General features: G+C 46.4%; 1 protein-coding gene across 1 annotated transcript in view; it reads left to right on the top strand.

Annotated features, from left to right (window-relative positions):
- The window catches only part of LOC310695940 (uncharacterized protein), a 146,495-nt gene that overhangs the window by 109,801 nt on the left and 19,277 nt on the right, over positions 1-17,417 (top strand). The window contains exons 61-78 of the mRNA XM_083480876.1: positions 610-778; positions 1,071-1,179; positions 1,605-1,750; positions 2,273-2,398; positions 2,673-2,852; positions 3,683-3,907; positions 4,315-4,441; positions 5,438-5,637; positions 5,972-6,184; positions 6,362-6,507; positions 6,609-6,736; positions 8,464-8,596; positions 9,012-9,144; positions 9,619-9,807; positions 10,813-10,939; positions 12,533-12,744; positions 14,765-14,927; positions 17,022-17,101. Of these exons, the coding sequence (XP_083337002.1) occupies positions 610-778; positions 1,071-1,179; positions 1,605-1,750; positions 2,273-2,398; positions 2,673-2,852; positions 3,683-3,907; positions 4,315-4,441; positions 5,438-5,637; positions 5,972-6,184; positions 6,362-6,507; positions 6,609-6,736; positions 8,464-8,596; positions 9,012-9,144; positions 9,619-9,807; positions 10,813-10,939; positions 12,533-12,744; positions 14,765-14,927; positions 17,022-17,101 (2,806 nt within the window). The remainder of the gene's footprint in view (positions 1-609; positions 779-1,070; positions 1,180-1,604; positions 1,751-2,272; positions 2,399-2,672; positions 2,853-3,682; positions 3,908-4,314; positions 4,442-5,437; positions 5,638-5,971; positions 6,185-6,361; positions 6,508-6,608; positions 6,737-8,463; positions 8,597-9,011; positions 9,145-9,618; positions 9,808-10,812; positions 10,940-12,532; positions 12,745-14,764; positions 14,928-17,021; positions 17,102-17,417) is intronic.

Here is a 17,417-nt window from a genome sequence, read left to right as displayed (position 1 = left end):
CAATTGCAGAACACCTTACTTGCATGCAGAAAGTCCCAGGCTCAACCACTGGTGTCTCCAGGTAGGGCTGAGAGAGACCCTGGGCTGAAACCCTGGAGTGCTGCTGCCAGCCAGTGTAGACAATATTGCATAAAGTGGCCAATGGTCTGATTCAGCTTACTGTGTTTTTACAATGTTTATTGGATTCATTTATAATGTTGATTACACTGTTTATCCAACAATTATTGGCTGGGGGAAATTCTTGTCTGAAATCCCAGAGAGCTGCTGCCAGACATTGCAGGCAATGCTAAGGTAAATGGACTTGATTCGGCATTGATCAGCTTCCTATGGTCTTATAGTTTAAGAAAAGGGTCATAGTTCAGTGGCAGAGCATCTGCTTTGCATGAGGGTAGTCCCTAGTTCAGCCCTAGGTATCTCCAGATAGGGCTGGGAATGTTCCCTGCCTGAAACCCTGGTGGGCTGCTGCCAGTCAGTGTAGGCATTATGGAGCTAGATGGATCAATGGTCTGGCTTAGGAGAAGACAGCTTGTGTATTTGTGTGGGGGCAGTTAGTTAATTATTTTGTCTCAATTTTTTTCTCCTTTCTCTGTCTCTATCTCTGGTCTCCAGGGGCACTTCTGCCAGTCTGGGGCTGCCTATCCAGCCCCTTGCCCCATCGGTGAATACCAACCAAACCGGGGCTCAGAACGCTGCCTCCCCTGCCAAGCAGGCTTCTACTGCCATGAGGCTGCCACAGGGAAGCCGAGACGCTGTCCGCCACATTCATATTGTCCTGAAGGTACAAATGGCAGCACACTAACCAGAGGGCCACAAGCTTTAACTGATTGATGTCACTGACCCATCACCTAAAGTTTCATTCACAAACTCTGAATGCCAGTTGCTAGGAATCTCAATTGGGGAGAGTGCTGTTGTGTTCAGGTCCTTCTTACGGGCTTCCCATAGACATCTGGCCAGCCACAGTAAGAACAGGATACTGGACTAGATGGGCCTTTGATGTAATCCGGCAGAGCTCTTCTTAAGTTGTTGCATACTTCACTGATCTGTGTTTTTTATATGTCCCCTTTCCTTAGGTACTTTGTTTCCTTATCCATGTCCCGATGGCACTTTTACTCCTGTGGATATGTCCGGCCTTCAGGAGGAGAGAGGATGTCTTCCCTGTCCTGTGGGTCACTTCTGCAGGTAGTGGTGAATCCTTTCCGCTGCCTCAGCAAATTCCAGTGTGCCATATTGTGCTGCTTTGCTTCTTTCCTCTTTCTTGTTGTTTAGCTTCATTTCATTTTCATAATGCATTTGTTTTAATCATCAAAACAGCTATAAAGCAGGGATGTAAATAAGGTCAAGCATCAGTAACACAGTCAGTAAAGGCAAGTACAAGCAGGAAGAGCAAACAGTCTCTCGTACACTGTGTAGATCTTTGGGGGCATATTTACTGAGACCTTTCGTGGGTATTATGGAAGGTGCCAGAGGGCATGTTGCTAACCCTGGTTTTATACTGTAAACTGCTCTGTGGGTTCATTTTGAAAAGTGGCATTGAAAAGGTATAGTTTTAATGAATAATGCCTCTTCACCATCTAAATAAATTCCTACCACTTTCTCTGCACTAGGAGAGGACGAGTGGAGGGGAGATGTGCTGCCGGATTCTTTTGCCAAGAAGGGAGCTCAGATGCCACCCCACAGGGCCATAACTTCACCTGGAGCCCCCTGGCAGACTGTCTCTGGGGTCAGGTGTGTGCAGGACCCTGTCCAGCAGGTAACTAAGCAGTCTGCCAAGAAGCAAGCACATATGATTCAAAATTCAGTCCAGGCAGAACACAACGAGAAATGGGGATTTAAAAATCACCAGCTCCTGAAAGTTTTGATGCTGGTGTTTATGGATCCAGTCCTAAGCATGTTTACTCAGAAGTAAGCACCACTGAACTCATTTGGGCTTACTCCCTTCTATGTGTGCAGTAGGATTTCAAGCGAAATGTAATTTCATCTTATTTTGGCTTGCACAAAAATAATGTGATATTGGCATCCAGGAATTTAAAATATAGATCCATCCCTGCTTTTTGTTGTGTGTGTCTGAATATTCGGAGTAATTCACACAAAAGTGTTGATGAAACTTCTTGAGGTCTTTATAAAAAAAAATCACAAACTAATGTGGAATGTGAAGAACCAAACTCAAGAGTGGAAAAAGGAGGAACTGGAGGAACTGAAATTGATGGATCTCTTGACCCTAATCTTTACCACAAGGCATTAAACTGTGGGGTGTTTCCTACATATCACCCAGGATTCTACTGCCCAGAAGGCTCAGAGGCACCCATTCCTTGTCCAGATGACACTATTGGCTCTGCCCCAGGTGCAAGACAAAGAGAAAACTGCCTCCCCTGCCCACCAGGCCGCTGGTGTAAAGCAGGTCAGAATTTATTCCTGGAATCCCCTTACCAAAACACCTGTGCGATGCATCCTCCTCCCTCCCTCTCTCCTTTCAGATCCAACCAGGGACAACAAACTTGCCTGCCTTTGTGTGTCATTGGATTCCAACTCACATCATTGGCTGTGCTGGCTGAGTCTATTGTGAGTTGTACTCTGATGACATCTATAGTCTGCAGGTCCCCCATCCCTGCCCTAAGCACTGCAAGTCTATCCCTTTGAACACCTTCATACCTTCTCTCTCCCTCTCTCTTCAGGGGATCCAGTAGCCCACCCATGTCCTTATGGGTACGACTGCCACGGAATGAATCACACCACCCCCGGTGGACCCCGGGCCCTCCCGCAGTGCCCGAGGCAGGCTTTCCGAACAGAAATAGGGACTGAGAACCCTATCGATTGCCAGCCCTGCTCATCAGACCATCTGTGTGCGGCCACAGGTAAGCCCCCAACTTGAGGCCCAGCTCTAAACTCAGTCTGCAAAATTCCTGTTCAGCTCAAGCATGATGGAGCAGATTCCCAGTCCAGGAGGTGGTTGAAATTTCAAGTTAAATGACATGAAACAGAAGTGTTAACAGCAGGAACCTGCAGGAACTTTATTGTTGATGTTGTTTTATTTAGCGCATTTGTACTCTGCTCTTCAGCCAAAAAAGTTCCCAGAGTGACTTACATGCAATCTGTTAAAACATGAGATAGCTTAGTCATGAGAGCATGAGACTTATTTTCAGGGTTGTGGGTTCAATCACTGTTTTGCCCAAAAGTTTCCTGCATTACAGGGGGTTGGACTAGATGGCCCTTGTGGGCTCTTCTAACTCTGATTCCATTACAGTACTTGCCCGCAGCCTTACAATCTTGAAATAAAATAAACAACATAATACACACAAGGGCGAAAGATAGGGAGCGTAGAGGAGGAAATCAAACTCAAGAGCCAATTCTGAAATAATTGTTCTTATAATGACCAGCTGGCAGAGTTCAGGTTCAATCCTTGCCACCTCTATTTAGAAAGGATCAGCTCAGTAGGTGATTCTGTAGGAATTCTGCACTGGAGAGCTCCTGCCAGTCTGAGTAGACTGTGCTAAGTAGATAAATAGTCTGCCTTGGTATAAGACAGTTTCCTATGTTTTCCCTGTGGTTTGTGAGAAATGGGCCTTGAGAACTGTTAAGCTTGCCCCACAAGCAAACCAGGTTTTTTGAGCAGGGGTGTTATAGTGAGGTTCTGTCTTCCTGCCCCCTTCCACCTTAAATTGTTTTCCTGTCTTTCGTCCAACAGGAGCTGCTGCTTTTAGAGATTATCCCTGTGCTCCTGGCCACTGGTGCCCAGGAAGAAGAGAGGCTTTCCTTTGTCCACCTGGCACCTTTAGGACCCAGCCTGGTGCTACATCTTTGGAGGACTGTAACACCTGCCCTTCTGGGTTTTACTGCCCAGACCCAGCCAAGTCAGGGGTACCAAACATCCAGGGCATACCTTGCGAACCAGGCTATGAATGCCCACCAGGTGAGATGTGATCACGCATCAACTCTTGAGCATCACAGCACTGACAATATGGGTTTTAGTAACCAATTGGGCATTCTCCCTGTGATACTTTTGGGGGTTTTGTACTTGCGAAGACCCAGGACATGTAGGCTGAAGCAATACTCTTGTGTGCATGCCATACATTTAAAGCACATAGCTTCCTCCAAATAATTCTGGGATCTGAAGTTTGTTGAGGGTTGTTGGGAATTGTCATTCTGTGAGGGGTAAACTCAACCCCTCCTCCATGGGAACTCAGGGAGTTGTAGTTCTGTGAGGGAACTGGCCATGGTTCTTTGGTAGAAGCTGTGGCTGCTTAAAGCCAATGGATACTGCTACTTCTTTAAATGCATAGCGCAGGTGGGACATCTATTGCATTTCCTTTCCTATAGGTTCACCTAGTCCTCAGATATGCCGGCCTGGCTCTTACTGTGGACCCCGCACAGGGGTTCCTCCCCTGTGTCCAGTTGGGTATTACTGTCCGGAAGGGTCATCCACATACAACATTCCGGGGCAGCTGTGAGTATATTTCACAGGAGGCAAAGACTCCACACCTCTGGAAAATTCATGCTTTAAAACCAAACATATCGTTCTGGGGTTTCTGACCCCCCTACCCACCCAAAACTTTGTGTATTTCATAAATACTGTAAAGCTGCTTCAGAATTGCAAAATCCCATACATGTATTTTGGGTAACCCGTTCAGCATCGCCTTCCTAGTGGGGAGCATCTCAGTATGGCTAACAATGTGACCCTGAGCTTGTTTACTCTGAAATAAGTTTCCCTGTATTTACTGGGCCTTTCTTCAAGGTAACTGTATATAGGGTTGCAGCATCAATCCACCCCTCAAGCTGTATTTAACAGGAGAAGGGGTGTGTTATTGTTTGTTGTTTTTTTTTTAAAAAAAACCTACAGTTGTACCTCGGGTTACATAAGCTTCAGGTTACATACGCTTCAGGTTACAGACTCCACTAACACAGAAATAGTACCTCAGGTTAAGAACTTTGCTTCAGGATGAGAACAGAAATCTTGCTCCAGTGGCATGGTAGCAGCAGGAGGCCCCATTAGCTAAAGTGGCGCTTCAGGTTAAGAACAGTTTCAGGTTAAGAACGGACCTCCAGAATGAATTAAGTTCTTAACCCAAGGTACCACTGTAATAGAAAGAGGCTTGCTCCACACCCCTGTTGACATTTTTACTCAAATGCGAGCCACCCTTTCCATGCATGTGTGCCTCTGTTCTCCTCTGAAAATAACAGGGAAGAACTATATTCCAGTATACCACTTTACTCCTGTGATTTTCCAGGTTAAGGGGTCTGCAAATTTATTTATTTTTCTGGGATCAGTGTTATCTAACACAGAAATGAGTACTAAGCATGGACTATCTTTCTTTACCTTGAATGAGTGAGTGAAAAGATAAACCCATTGGGGGATACTCTCCATCCTCTGCAGAAATGTGAACTATTCACAGGAAGTCCTATTTGCTCTCTGACCATCCTCAGCCCTGCTTCTATTTCTCAGGTGTGTCTATCCCCACTACTGCCCTCTTGGCAGTGCTCATCCACTCCTGTGCCAATCCGGTTACACAGCCCTGAACACAACAGGCCTGAGAGACACCTTTGAGAAGAGCTGCAGGGCATGCGCTGCTGGAACCTATGGTGGCAACCTGGACACCATTCCACCCTGCCAGCCCTGCCCGCCGGGATTCAGCTGCCCTGAAGGTGATTGTTCCACACAACACCACAGAGAGCAGGGAGATGGTCATGGTAGAAAAATTGGTTTCAAGGTTTGCTGGGGGAGGACACAAGAAGAAACCATCCTTTGAGCATCTCTTTAAGAAATGCCACATTTAAAATCTGAGCCAGAAGCCAAAGAACATTGGGTTGCATCAGAGTAGACCCACTGAAATGAATGAACCTCCATTAGTCACCTCCATTAACTTCAACGAGTCTGTATGTCAAGCATTGGAGACAACCCATCATTTTTATACCACTGGTTTGTCTAGGCTGATGCTGTGTACAGAGTGAGAAATTCCTGTTCTTCCTCTTCCCCCAGGTACTGCAAGTTACCTCCAGCATCCTTGCCCCCAGGGGTATTATTGCCCAGACCTGACCTCTTTCCCCAAGCCGTGTCCTCCTGGTACTTACGGGAACAGCAGCCTAGGCAAGCGGCTGGAGGAATGCCACTCCTGCCCTGCTGGCTCTTTCAATCACCTCCCAGCTCAAACCGGGTGTTTTCCTTGCGGCAGTTCATCGACATCCAATCCAGGTGAGCCCACCTGTTCCCTCACTAAGTTCCTTTCATTAGCATCATTTGGAGCTGCTTGCACAAGGGCTTCGTTTCTGCAGTGTGCAAATATTTGCAGATAAGGAGCAAGTGCATGCGCTGCCATGCTTTTTCGATGAGTAGTCAACCCCCCTCTGAACCTCAACTTGCCTCCTCAAGGTGCTACCAGCTGTACCTGCCATGGTCTGAATCGGGCTTTCCAGGAGTCTGATGGCTCTTGCATTTGCCAGGTGGGATACCTTTACTTTGACGAGAGAGGGAAGAAAACACCTGACAGCAACAGCGACCAGGACTGCCAGCCCCAGGTGATGCACCATGGCTGTTGATGCATGTGTGATGCTCCGTAGAGGCATCTTTTATAAACATTATACCAGTCTGACTTGCCCCTTTTCTTCCTCTTTTGCAGGTAGAGGAACGCTGTGCTCCTTGGGAGGTCCGCTTAGCATCTACCCGCAAGTGTGTGTCCCCTGAGCACTATAACTGCTCTCTGGTCTGTGGTCCAGCAAGTGGTGAGCTCCACGCTGAACTTGGCATGTAAGCACCATCTTTTTGGGAAAGCATTGCTGGGTACCAGAGAGACAAGTTCTTCTCCTTAGCAATCGGGAGTGTAAATCTCAACCCAACTCTTATGCATTTTTACCATTGCTCGGATTTTTCAAATGGGATTAAGTACGATGTGATAGATGTCAGCACTCTGGCCTCCTCCCCCTTGCCAGCAGCCTCTGCATAGAAGGCAAGACAGGAATAAAAAATGGGAGTCACTTCACACATTGTTTCATTTCCACATTTAGGATATACATTTACAAATAACTTCCCCCCAAAAGTACATCTGGAAGCAGGTGCATTTAGACAGATTTATTGTTTTGATTATTTCAAATTAACTTTATATCCCTCCCTCCCTCCCTCCCTTCCTCCCTTCCTTCCTTCCTTCCTTCCTTAGGAGCTGAGGGAGGAAGATGTGCCCATTAGAGAGCCAGAATTGGCTGTAGATCCCCACACCGTGGCAGAACCTATGTTTTCTGCCCTAATATGTATGGAATGGACTTCATCTCAGTCTCGTAAACTTCATGCCCAAATTCCATGTCTGTTTGCTTGGACATGTTACCAGATCATTCTTGCAGCCTTACCATGCCAACATCCACCACTGGTACCCCCTCCAGTGTCAGGTCCAAGAGGACAGGGCCGCTCCTTTCTGCCTTCCTTTCATCAGGCTTGGTGGCACTTGGAATTCTCATAAGAAGAGGCTTGATGGAGTTTCCCTACTCCCTCACTGATGTCACTGGTGATTTGGGCTATCCAAACTTTCCCTGGAAGCCCTCTTGGCCCAGACCCTGAATGAATTTCTCTAAACCCCTTTTAAAGCCACCCATGTGAGTGGCCATAACTACACCTTGTAGTAGCAAATCCCATAGCTTAAGGTTACCAGATTTTTTTCAATGAATCCGGGGACACTTTTCAACTTCAATAGGAATGATAGGCTTTTGTCAGGGGACTGATTTGTAAATCTGGGGACTGTCCCCGGGAAACGGGGATGTCTAGTAACCTTACCATAGCTTAGCTATGCAGTATGTGGATAAGTTCTCTGAATCTCCCATCATTGGATGACCCCATTAGCTACTAGTGGAGGAGAATTTTTCTCTGCTCAACAGCATTAATGATTTTTATATACCTCTATAATTATCTTTTTTTTTCTAAACTAAAAAGCCCAAACATCATATCCTTTCCTCATAGTGGAGTTGTTCCAGTCCCTGGATTGTTTTGGAGGCCAGTGTGAGGACCTGCCTCATTTCTGGATTTTTAAGTTACTTTCAAACTCTTTTTGATATTGTGTTTTAATTGCAATATGCCCTGGGACCTTGGGATGAAAGGTGGGTTATTGTTGTCACTGTTTTCAGTCAGAGTTTCACAATGACCCAGGTCAGGGGAAGCCAATGGACAGAGCTTAAGAACCCTTTGTTGCAGGAATGTGTTGTTGAGACTCCAATTCCCAACAGTGCAAGCCAGCATGGTCAATGGCCAACCATCAATGGTCAACTCCAATAACACCTCAAGGGTACTAGGTTCCCTAACTCTGCCTTATTGCCTACATAATTCTTCACCTGTGGCCCCTGCATCTCACAACACAGAGATCTGCATATTTCTTAGTTCTGGCACCAGCAGACACAGCTGACTCCCAACTTATATGAAAGTAAGCCTTTCAAGCTTATTTCCCTGGAATGAAGATTCAGACAGAAGGAGCACTGTTTCTCTCTGCTTCCCAGGTGCCACTGTGAGCAGTACATCTCCGCTGAAGAGCTGTGTGATCGGCTGTGCCTCTTGAGAGCTCCACAGATTTCCCTGAGATTTGGTCCAGAGAGGGAGCTGCTTCTGAGTGTTGATGGGACTCAAGAAAGAGTAAGTGGAGAATGCCAGGGCTGAAGGGGAATGGCTCTCTCTGCATGCAGATGGATGTTTAAGGCCACATTCACACCACACACTTAAACCAGGATCATACAATTTTGAGCTGTTGCGGCTTCCCCCAAAGAATTCTGGAAGCTGTCGTTTGTTAAAGGTGCTGAGAATTGTTAGGAGACCCCTATTTCTTGTCACAGAGCTACAATTCCTCCTGAAGAGGGATTCGTTGTTAAACTCTGGGAATGGTTTAAAGTAGTATGATGCTGTTTTAAATACAGGCTGTGAGTGTGCCCTAAGGCTTGGAGTTTCTCTTGGATTACTCTGCTGGGGACCATATAGGGAACTCAGAGAATTCCAACAAATAGCTTAAGTTAAATAGCAGACTATAAGACAATAATGTCATATTGCTTTGCAGGAGCTACCAAATACCTTGGGACCTGATGAACATGTGCAGAAAAGCCAGCAGGTGCATTTGGCTCTCTTTGGTCCCAGCGGAGTTTTTGGCTTCCTGCTTTCCAGCCCGGACATGCTGGACACTTTCCTGGCAGGTAAGATGTCTGGCTTGCCACAGTTTAGTGACAGGAGCGCATTGAATTATGCATCTGCAGTCTAGGTCTTCCATAAGCACTATGCCTGATAATAATAAGTGTGAGATGGACCCTTTGCAGGCAACCCACAGACTGTGCAACTCCCCCCTCCTACTAAAATCACTTTGGATCTGTGATCCAGCTGGTTTACACTTGTTCCTCATCACAACAGTGTTGTATAGTTACGTGCATGTGTGAATGGTCAATCCCAGATCAAACATCACTGAGAGAACCTTCATATATTTTGAAAAGGGATACATTGCAATGGACCCCAATGGCCTGTGAGTCAGAAATGAAGGGAATATAGGAGTGTATTACTGGACATTGATGGTTTCCTCACCCACAACATTGGTGGGTTCCCATCTCTGTAAGAACTTGTGGTCCATTCCTCCCACCTACCCACAGAATAAGCATCTTTCCTTTACTCTTGACTAGCTCCTCCCCTTTCCATCAACTTTTCCAATCCAGGAGATTCAGAGCTGCCTCCCCCACGGCAGAGACGTCGGCGGGAGGGGGATTCTGCACAATCCCAACATGCTTCGCTCTTACCCACAATTCCAAACCCTGTTGCATGTCTGGCTGTTGGAGATGCCATCCTTTTCCAGCTCAGCATCAATCCCTATGGTGAGTATATGCAATTGCTTCCTGTGATGAAGGGTGAGATCCAATGCAGCATAAGTGGGTATCTGTTCATAGAACTGGGCTGCTTCTTCTCTTCACTCCACCTCCAAACCCACACATCTGTCCCAGATAAGGCTGTGGGTGGGGAGAGGAGGGCTGGGGCAGGAACAAGGTGCAAAAGCACTCTCCCCTTCTGGGGCTTTCAGCAACTGGTATTCAGAAGCATTGCTGCCTCTAACACTGGAATAGGCATCCATAGCTGTACCCTCTATGAATTTGGCAGCTGTGGTCTTCAGAAGGAAAAGCAGATTTGGCTTTGCAATTGCTACTCTTCACATTTCATCTTCTAGAAAGAGGGTACCCAAATTGATCCTGAGCTCAGTTCTCTTAGGAAGGTTTAAACTGGAACGTGTCCAGAGGAGGGCAACCAAAATGGTCAAAGGCCTGGAAACAATGCCTTATGAGGAACGGCTAAGGGAGCTGGGCATGTTTAGCCTGGAGAAGAGGAGGTTAAGGGGTGATATGATAGCCATGTTCAAATATATAAAAGGATGTCACATAGAGGAGGGAGAAAGGTTGTTTTCTGCTGCTCCAGAGAAGCGGACACGGAGCAATGGATCCAAACTACAAGAAAGAAGATTCCACCTAAACATTAGGAAGAACTTCCTGACAGTAAGAGCTGTTCGACAGTGGAATTTGCTGCCAAGGAGTGTGGTGGAGTCTCCTACTTTGGAGGTCTTTAAGCAGAGGCTTGACATCCATATGTCAGGAGTGCTCTGATGGTGTTTCCTGCTTGGCCGGGGGTTGGACTCGATGGCCCTTGTGGTCTCTTCCAACTCTAGGATTCTATGATTCTATGATTCTAGGTTGCACATCTGATCAAAATGCAGATCCACAGAGGGCTTACCATTCAAGAGATAAGCATGTTTGTTTATGCATCCTTAACCTGGCTTTGTATCCACTCATGAGTGCTTGGATGGTGTTGACTCTGTGCCCATTCCTTACCAGACCGCCTCACTAGTCACTACCCTGTCTATCAAAAGCAGCACCTCTACAACAGCAACCCCCACTGGGATTTTGGTGCATTCAGAAGGCTGGACCACCTCATTCGAGAAACTCATCTCAACATCTCCAGGTATTTTCTGATGCTACTAAAGGAATGCTTCCCTTTTACCAGGATCCTCAGAGGAGGCCCTGTTCACAGCCCCTTTCTCCTCTGAAGTTAGACCAATGCAGAAGAGAAGCAGAGCCTTCTCCTTATGAAATTCTCGCCCCAGAGATGCCTAACAGGCTAGCCAACTCTTTGATCTTTAAGGGGGGAGAGAACTTTTTTTATTAAAAAAAATGGACAGATATGCATGTGAATACAGTGGTACCTCTGTTTATGTACTTAATTCATTCCGGAGGTCCGTTCTTAACCTGAAACTGTTCTTAACCTGAAGCACCACTTTAGCTAATGGGGCCTCCCGCTGCTGCCACGCTGCCAGAGCACAATTTCTTTTCTCATCCTGAAGCAAGTTCTTAACCCGAGGTAATATTTCTGGGTTTACGGAGTCTGAAACCTGAAGCATATGTAACCTGAAGCGTATGTAACCCGAGGTACCACTGTACTAGCTGTTATTTCTTACTTTTTGCGATATAAAAAAAAACACAGTCACCCCGAGTGCATTGCCATACAATGTTGTGGGTCACACATTCCAAGAATCCAGTGAATCTTCTGCCAGCCCATTGCCAGCTGAGGGGGTTGAATTCAGCAGCAAACAAACTGAAGAAAATGACCCTTCCCCTTCTGTTGATGTGGTTGTCACGTTAACCAATTAACGTGTTGGTTTGGTCGTTTGTGGCCTTCCGTTTTGAAGGGAGTCAGGGAGAGTCATTCACTGATTGGATTGTTAATTTAATTGGCTGTGTTAATGGCTTTAAATCTATAGGCTAAAGAAATATTGCTCATATTCATTAAGCTCCAAAGTGATTCTCAGTCTGCTTTTCTTTATCTATAACTGAGAACTTCAGGCATTAAATAAGATTATCAGTGAGAAGGCTAGCTTACAGCTCTTCCCCACTGGTTGGTAGGTAGACAGATAGATGTATGTACATGCTCACAAATACATGTGGGGTGGCATTCAGTCACACAGTCCACACCAGCAGTCTGAAGCTGTACAGTCTAGTAACAGTTTTACCATGTTTGTAGAAATCAGGGCTTAATTTTGTTGACATCTCTAATTTACCATGTAAAATACTATATGGATGACATATACTTCATACGTCTTCATCTCTCCAATATGCCTCTCCTCTTTGGAGCTGGCTCACGAGTAATCTCTGATTTTACATCTCTCTTGCCTCCATTAACTTTACAGAATCTTTTCTGATGCACTTGCCAACCCTCAGAGAATCAATAAGACCTCCACTCAAGGAACTGATAAGCGGCATGAAATGCCCTTTGCAAGGAAGAAAGCTTGAGGAACAATGTTTCCCATCTTCTTCCTAGGGGAGCTCTATCATTTTGGAGAATAATCTAGCAATAATCAAAGAAATAATTTGTTGCAGTCAGTAGACCAGAATCTCCATGGCTTCAGCGACCTTGAGATCATCCTGTGAATAACACCGAAATTGCTTGAAGGTGTTTCCTCCACATTGATACCTTTTGTTTTGTGGTAATATTAAATATTGATGGAATGCAGTAGAGCAAAAGGGCTTATTTAAGACAGCACACCTCTCCCTTCCTCAGATTCTCCCATGTGTTCCTTGAGCCTGGGACGTACGTCTTCCGGGATAATGCCATTGAAGATTGGATGCTGATCGTGGTGGTGAATGAGGAGACTATGAGCTGCAACCCCCTTGCAGCTCCCTTCCAGCCCTCATCTCCATTCCAGCTGGCTCGGCAGGGAGTCCTGAAGCGGCAGGTGTTGAATATCGCCCCAGACTGGGCAGCTATTGCAGGTACCATGACAATGACTCTGTAGTTTGTAAGTCTTTAAAGGAGGGGGGAAAACTATGGTGCCCAGAATTCTTTGGGGAAAGCCTTGTGCTTTAAATGTGTGTCAGATGTGCTTTAAGTCTATAGTGTGGATCTTGCAAAGTGCTGTGTATGTGTTCCTTAAACCTTTGTGGACTTTGGCCTTTTCAGTCAAAGCAACACAACTAGGCTGCAATTAACCAGTTGTCCATCCCATATTGGCCTCTCTGCTCACCTTTATAATATCAGCTGCCCCTCTGGCATATTTTTCCAGAGGTAAAGAGAGCTGACTTCTTGCAACATGCATCATGGGAAAGCAGACGCCCTGTGAGAAGGTGACTTGAGGTGACTGATTCATAGCTGTAGCAGTTAATCTGCTGATATGTCTTATACAAGCAGAGGAACAAGACAGAGTCTCTAGACTTCTGGTCTTCCATCCTCTCCTGCAGCAACTCTCTTCCTCCTGTGTAAGCAATTCTTTGCTGCATAGCAATAGCAGGTGGAGCTAGCAATGAGGAGCAGCCCAGGTATGCCACACCTTGCCTTAAGAATGCAAGTAATAGGTGGCTTTGCTTTCTTCAGTTTGTTACATAAGAGCAGCAAACGTCATGGTTTCCAGCACGTGCTGGTGTCAAAATAAACACACCATGGAATATTTGCTTTGGTCTGGATTGCAAAGTAGAGCTAGGCATAGTGTGATCTCAAGAAGTCTTCTCTGTGCAAGAGTTCTAAGGATGACTTGTTTTTCCTTTATGTGCCTCAAATATGCCAGACACTTAAGCATTGTTTCCAATGCTCTTGCAACTGAACCGCACCCATATTTCTGCATGGAAGGAAAGGCCTTAGTTTGTGGGTCACCTTGTCGCAGCAGACAAAGTGGAGTGAAAGACCCAGAGTGGAGAGAGACCGTGTGCCTCTGCAGATGTTACTCGACTTATAACTCCCATCTAGCCATAGACAGATCTGTCCCACTCCATAAGAACTGAAGCCAGAGGCAGTAATTCTTCTGAATACTACTTGCTGGAAACCACAGGAGGGCAGAGTGCTCTTGTGTTCGGGTCGTGCCTTTGCAGGTTTCCCACAGGCACCTGGATTATTTAATTATTTATTAGATTTATTACATAACACCCTTCATCATAAGATCTCAGGGCAGCTCACAGAATAAAATTGCGGGATGAAAAGAAGTAAATAATTGAAACGAAACAGCAAAGCAATGGATTGCCATTATGGGAACAAAATGCAGGAGTAGATGATCTAATCTAGCAGGTTCTTCTTATGAGAGGAGAGAACCTTTGCCTCTTCTGGTGTCACTGGGCTATAATTCCTATAGAGTGGTACCTCGGGTTACAAATGCTTCAGGTTACAGACACTTCAGGTTACAGACTCTGCTAACCCAGAAATAGTACCTCGGGTTAAGAACTTTGCTTCAGGATGAGAACAGAAATTGTGTGGCGGCGGCACAGCAGCAGCGGGAGTCCCCATTAGCTAAAGTGGTACCTCAGGTTAAGAACAGTTTCAGGTTAAGAATGGACCTCCAGAACGAATTAAGTTCTTAACCAGAGGTACCACTATACAGTATACCAAATACAATGCACATTGCAATGCAAATGTCAGAACACGTTACACAATGCCTATTAAAACTTAATTCAAATAAATCCACAGAGTTCAAAAGCACCTGGAGGGACACAGGTCCCCCATTTCTGCTGCAAACTCTGCCTCTTCAGCCTTAGCTCTGCTGCCTCTGAAGGATGGTCAGTTCAGGCCAAACAAGCTGTGAGGACTAGCAAGAGGCACCTGAACCATAGAGAAGGGAGGCTGAGGGAGGGAGTTAAGCAGGTGGTGGAAGCATGAACTGGGGACCATTAATGGATGCCACCTGGATAAAGTGGAGCAGGGGAAGGGAGCTCAAGAACTTCCCTTAGACTACCATCAGGCCTCTGAGAAGAAATCATGGTGACCTGCTTCCCTTTGTTTAATCACCACTGTGTTCTCCTGCCTTTTCAGCTGTGCTTTTCATCCTGGGGTTCCTCACTGTGGTGTTGACAGCCTTAGTTGTTCTCCTGAGGCATCCCAGCTCTGCTCCAAGCCCAATGAAGAGCTGGAAGCCGCGGTGGAGGAGCTTGGGAGAGCCACACATCCCCCCGGAGTATGTGCTCATTAAAGAGAGGTGAGTGACGGAAGCCTAATCACCAATGCCACCTTGGGCATCAATTCTAGTGTCTCTCAGATTCTTTTTTTTTTTTTTTTCAATCTTCAGTTCTTCACATTTCCACATCAGTTTGTGATTCCCCCCCATGGCCGCTCCCCACATTAAATGGGGGGCACCCTTTGCATGGTCATATGCAGCTGCAGCCCCCCGGACCCTATGCGGCACCATTAGCACAGGCTTGGCTTTGCCTTCCCCAGGTGGGATACCTGGAGGTCTCCGTCTACCTCAGTCAGTTGCCCAATCCTGCCTGGGGAGGTGTTGCCAAGGTGATCAGGCCAGGTAGGGGGAGGGACTACCCTGCCCACCCAATAGGGGGAGGATCTTATCTGGGAATCATCAGTTGGCTCCAGAGCTTCTTTGGAAAGGACTTTGCTGGACTTCATCACTCCAAAGGTAGGCCTGGGGTCTTTGGCCTCCCCCCCCCAGCCACAGGGCCTCAAAGGGATGGTGGGGGGCACTAGATCTCGGGATCCCCTTTTAAAGGGGATCCCCTCCCTTGGGCGGGCCTGGCTGCCCCAGGGTGGCAGGTGGCAGCACGGGGGGCTCTCTGGCTGTGCCCCTGTGCTCCTGGTGGCGGCGTGGGCCGTGGGGGGGGGCAGCACCGCTTCATGCAGCCTGCCCCTTCCCCTCATCAGGCCTGGCGGCCCCTGGGTGTGGCAGGTGGCGTCAGACAGGCTTTTTTTCACTAATATGTGCAGCTATATGCATACTTTACCCCAATCCATACCTTTTTGTACACATTGCTTGACTTTAAAAGTGCACTGCAAAATCAGGAAAAGTGCAAATTTCATAGGATGCCTTTATGTATTGGTTCATGCATTGTTCTGAAAAGTGTGAGGTAGGTTCACCTATCAAAGCAAACTGAATTGAATTTCTCCCCCCATCCTGACTCAGGGCAACAAACAGAAATCTGGTTCTTAAAACAAACAGGGGCAGCTTGTGTGTTTTTAAAAAATAAAACTAAAAATCATAAACTGACGTGTGAATGTGAATAAATGAACATAAGAAGAACCTGTTAGGTCTGGCGAATGGCCCACCTTAGTCCAGCATCCTGGTCTTACAGTGGGCAGCCAGATACCCATGGGAAATTTGCAAGGAAGTCCCAATCACAAGAGGACTACCCCATCCTGCAGTTCCCAGAAAGTGGTATTCAGAAGCATTACTGCATGGGAGAAAATTCTCCTTGGGGATTCAATACAGAGGCTCAGACCAGATTCCCAATTAGTCAGACTCTTATATTCAGTCATGTATTACGGGACAGAGTCCAAAAGAGTCTGTGAGAGCATTCCATTAGCACACCCCCTATTTGGGAAATATACGTAATCTTGGCTGTTTGTTCAACCACATTTTGCCACCTTCTGCCACCCCAACACTTCACACAACAATAGCTGTTAAAAACACTTATTCAACCTATGGTGCTGGTGATGTTTTTTGCTGTACATGCAGAGCCCTCCTTGCATCTTATCTGGGATTGTTTTCCACTTTAGTGGACAGTTAGCTTCCTTCAAAACGGATTACTGACAGTTTTGTGGCCAGGCTGCACACTTGCATAGCAGCAATGGCCTTGCTGGTCATGGGTTTTGCAGAATTTCTACCTCAGCTGCCTCTAACTGTGGAGGCAAAGCACAGCCATACAGTGGTACCTCAGGCTACATACGCTTCAGGTTACATACACTTCAAGTTACAGACTCCGCTAACCCAGAAATAGTACCTTGGGTTAAGAACTTTGCTTCAGGATGAGAAAAGAAATCGTGCTCCGGCAGCGCGGCAGCAGCAGGAGGCCCCATTAGCTAAAGTGGTGCTTCAGGTTAAGAACAGTTTCAGGTTAAGAACAGACCTCCAGAACGAATTAAGTACTTAACCCGAGGTACCACTGTAATGGCTAGTAGCCATGGATAGCCTTCTCCTCTATGAGTGAGGAGGGAAAATAAGAAACTGAGAGTAATCCCAGTTAACAGATCTTCCCATCCTTAGTCTCAACACAAGAGACAGCCTTTTTAAAAGAGGCACTTTCTCAAGCTCTTGTGCTCATTTCTCCCCCTGTTCTTGCAGCATCCAGTTCTATGAAGCTCTTGGCTCCCAGGGATCTGGAGAAGAACCTGATGCAGGAGAGGGAACTTTCCCAGGATTAGGTAAGACTTTGTTTTGGAAGATTAGGCTCCATGTTCTCACAAACAGGCAGGTGGGTGTTGCATATTTCCCCATCCCACACAGACACCCAAATGCTGGCAAGCGATTTTGATCTCCAGTCCTGACATGGGAAATCTCTGACCCAAAATGAGTTTGCCAAAGCAACCACAAAACACTGAAGCAAGGCATGTGCTGTAATCAAAGCTATAATCCAGCATGGGATGCTTTTGGGATGCCTCGCCTCTCAGAGAGGAGAAAATACTGTTCATTTGCACATGCAAGGGCCATTTTAAAACTGAACATCAGTCGCTTGATAGC

The sequence above is a fragment of the Podarcis liolepis genome (assembly GCF_965112155.1).
Source record: "Podarcis liolepis genome assembly, chromosome: 16".
In the NCBI taxonomy this organism is placed as follows: Eukaryota; Metazoa; Chordata; class Lepidosauria; order Squamata; family Lacertidae; genus Podarcis; species Podarcis liolepis.
Note: the sequence above shows the minus strand (reverse complement) of the source record. Positions and strands in the feature narration are given on the sequence as shown.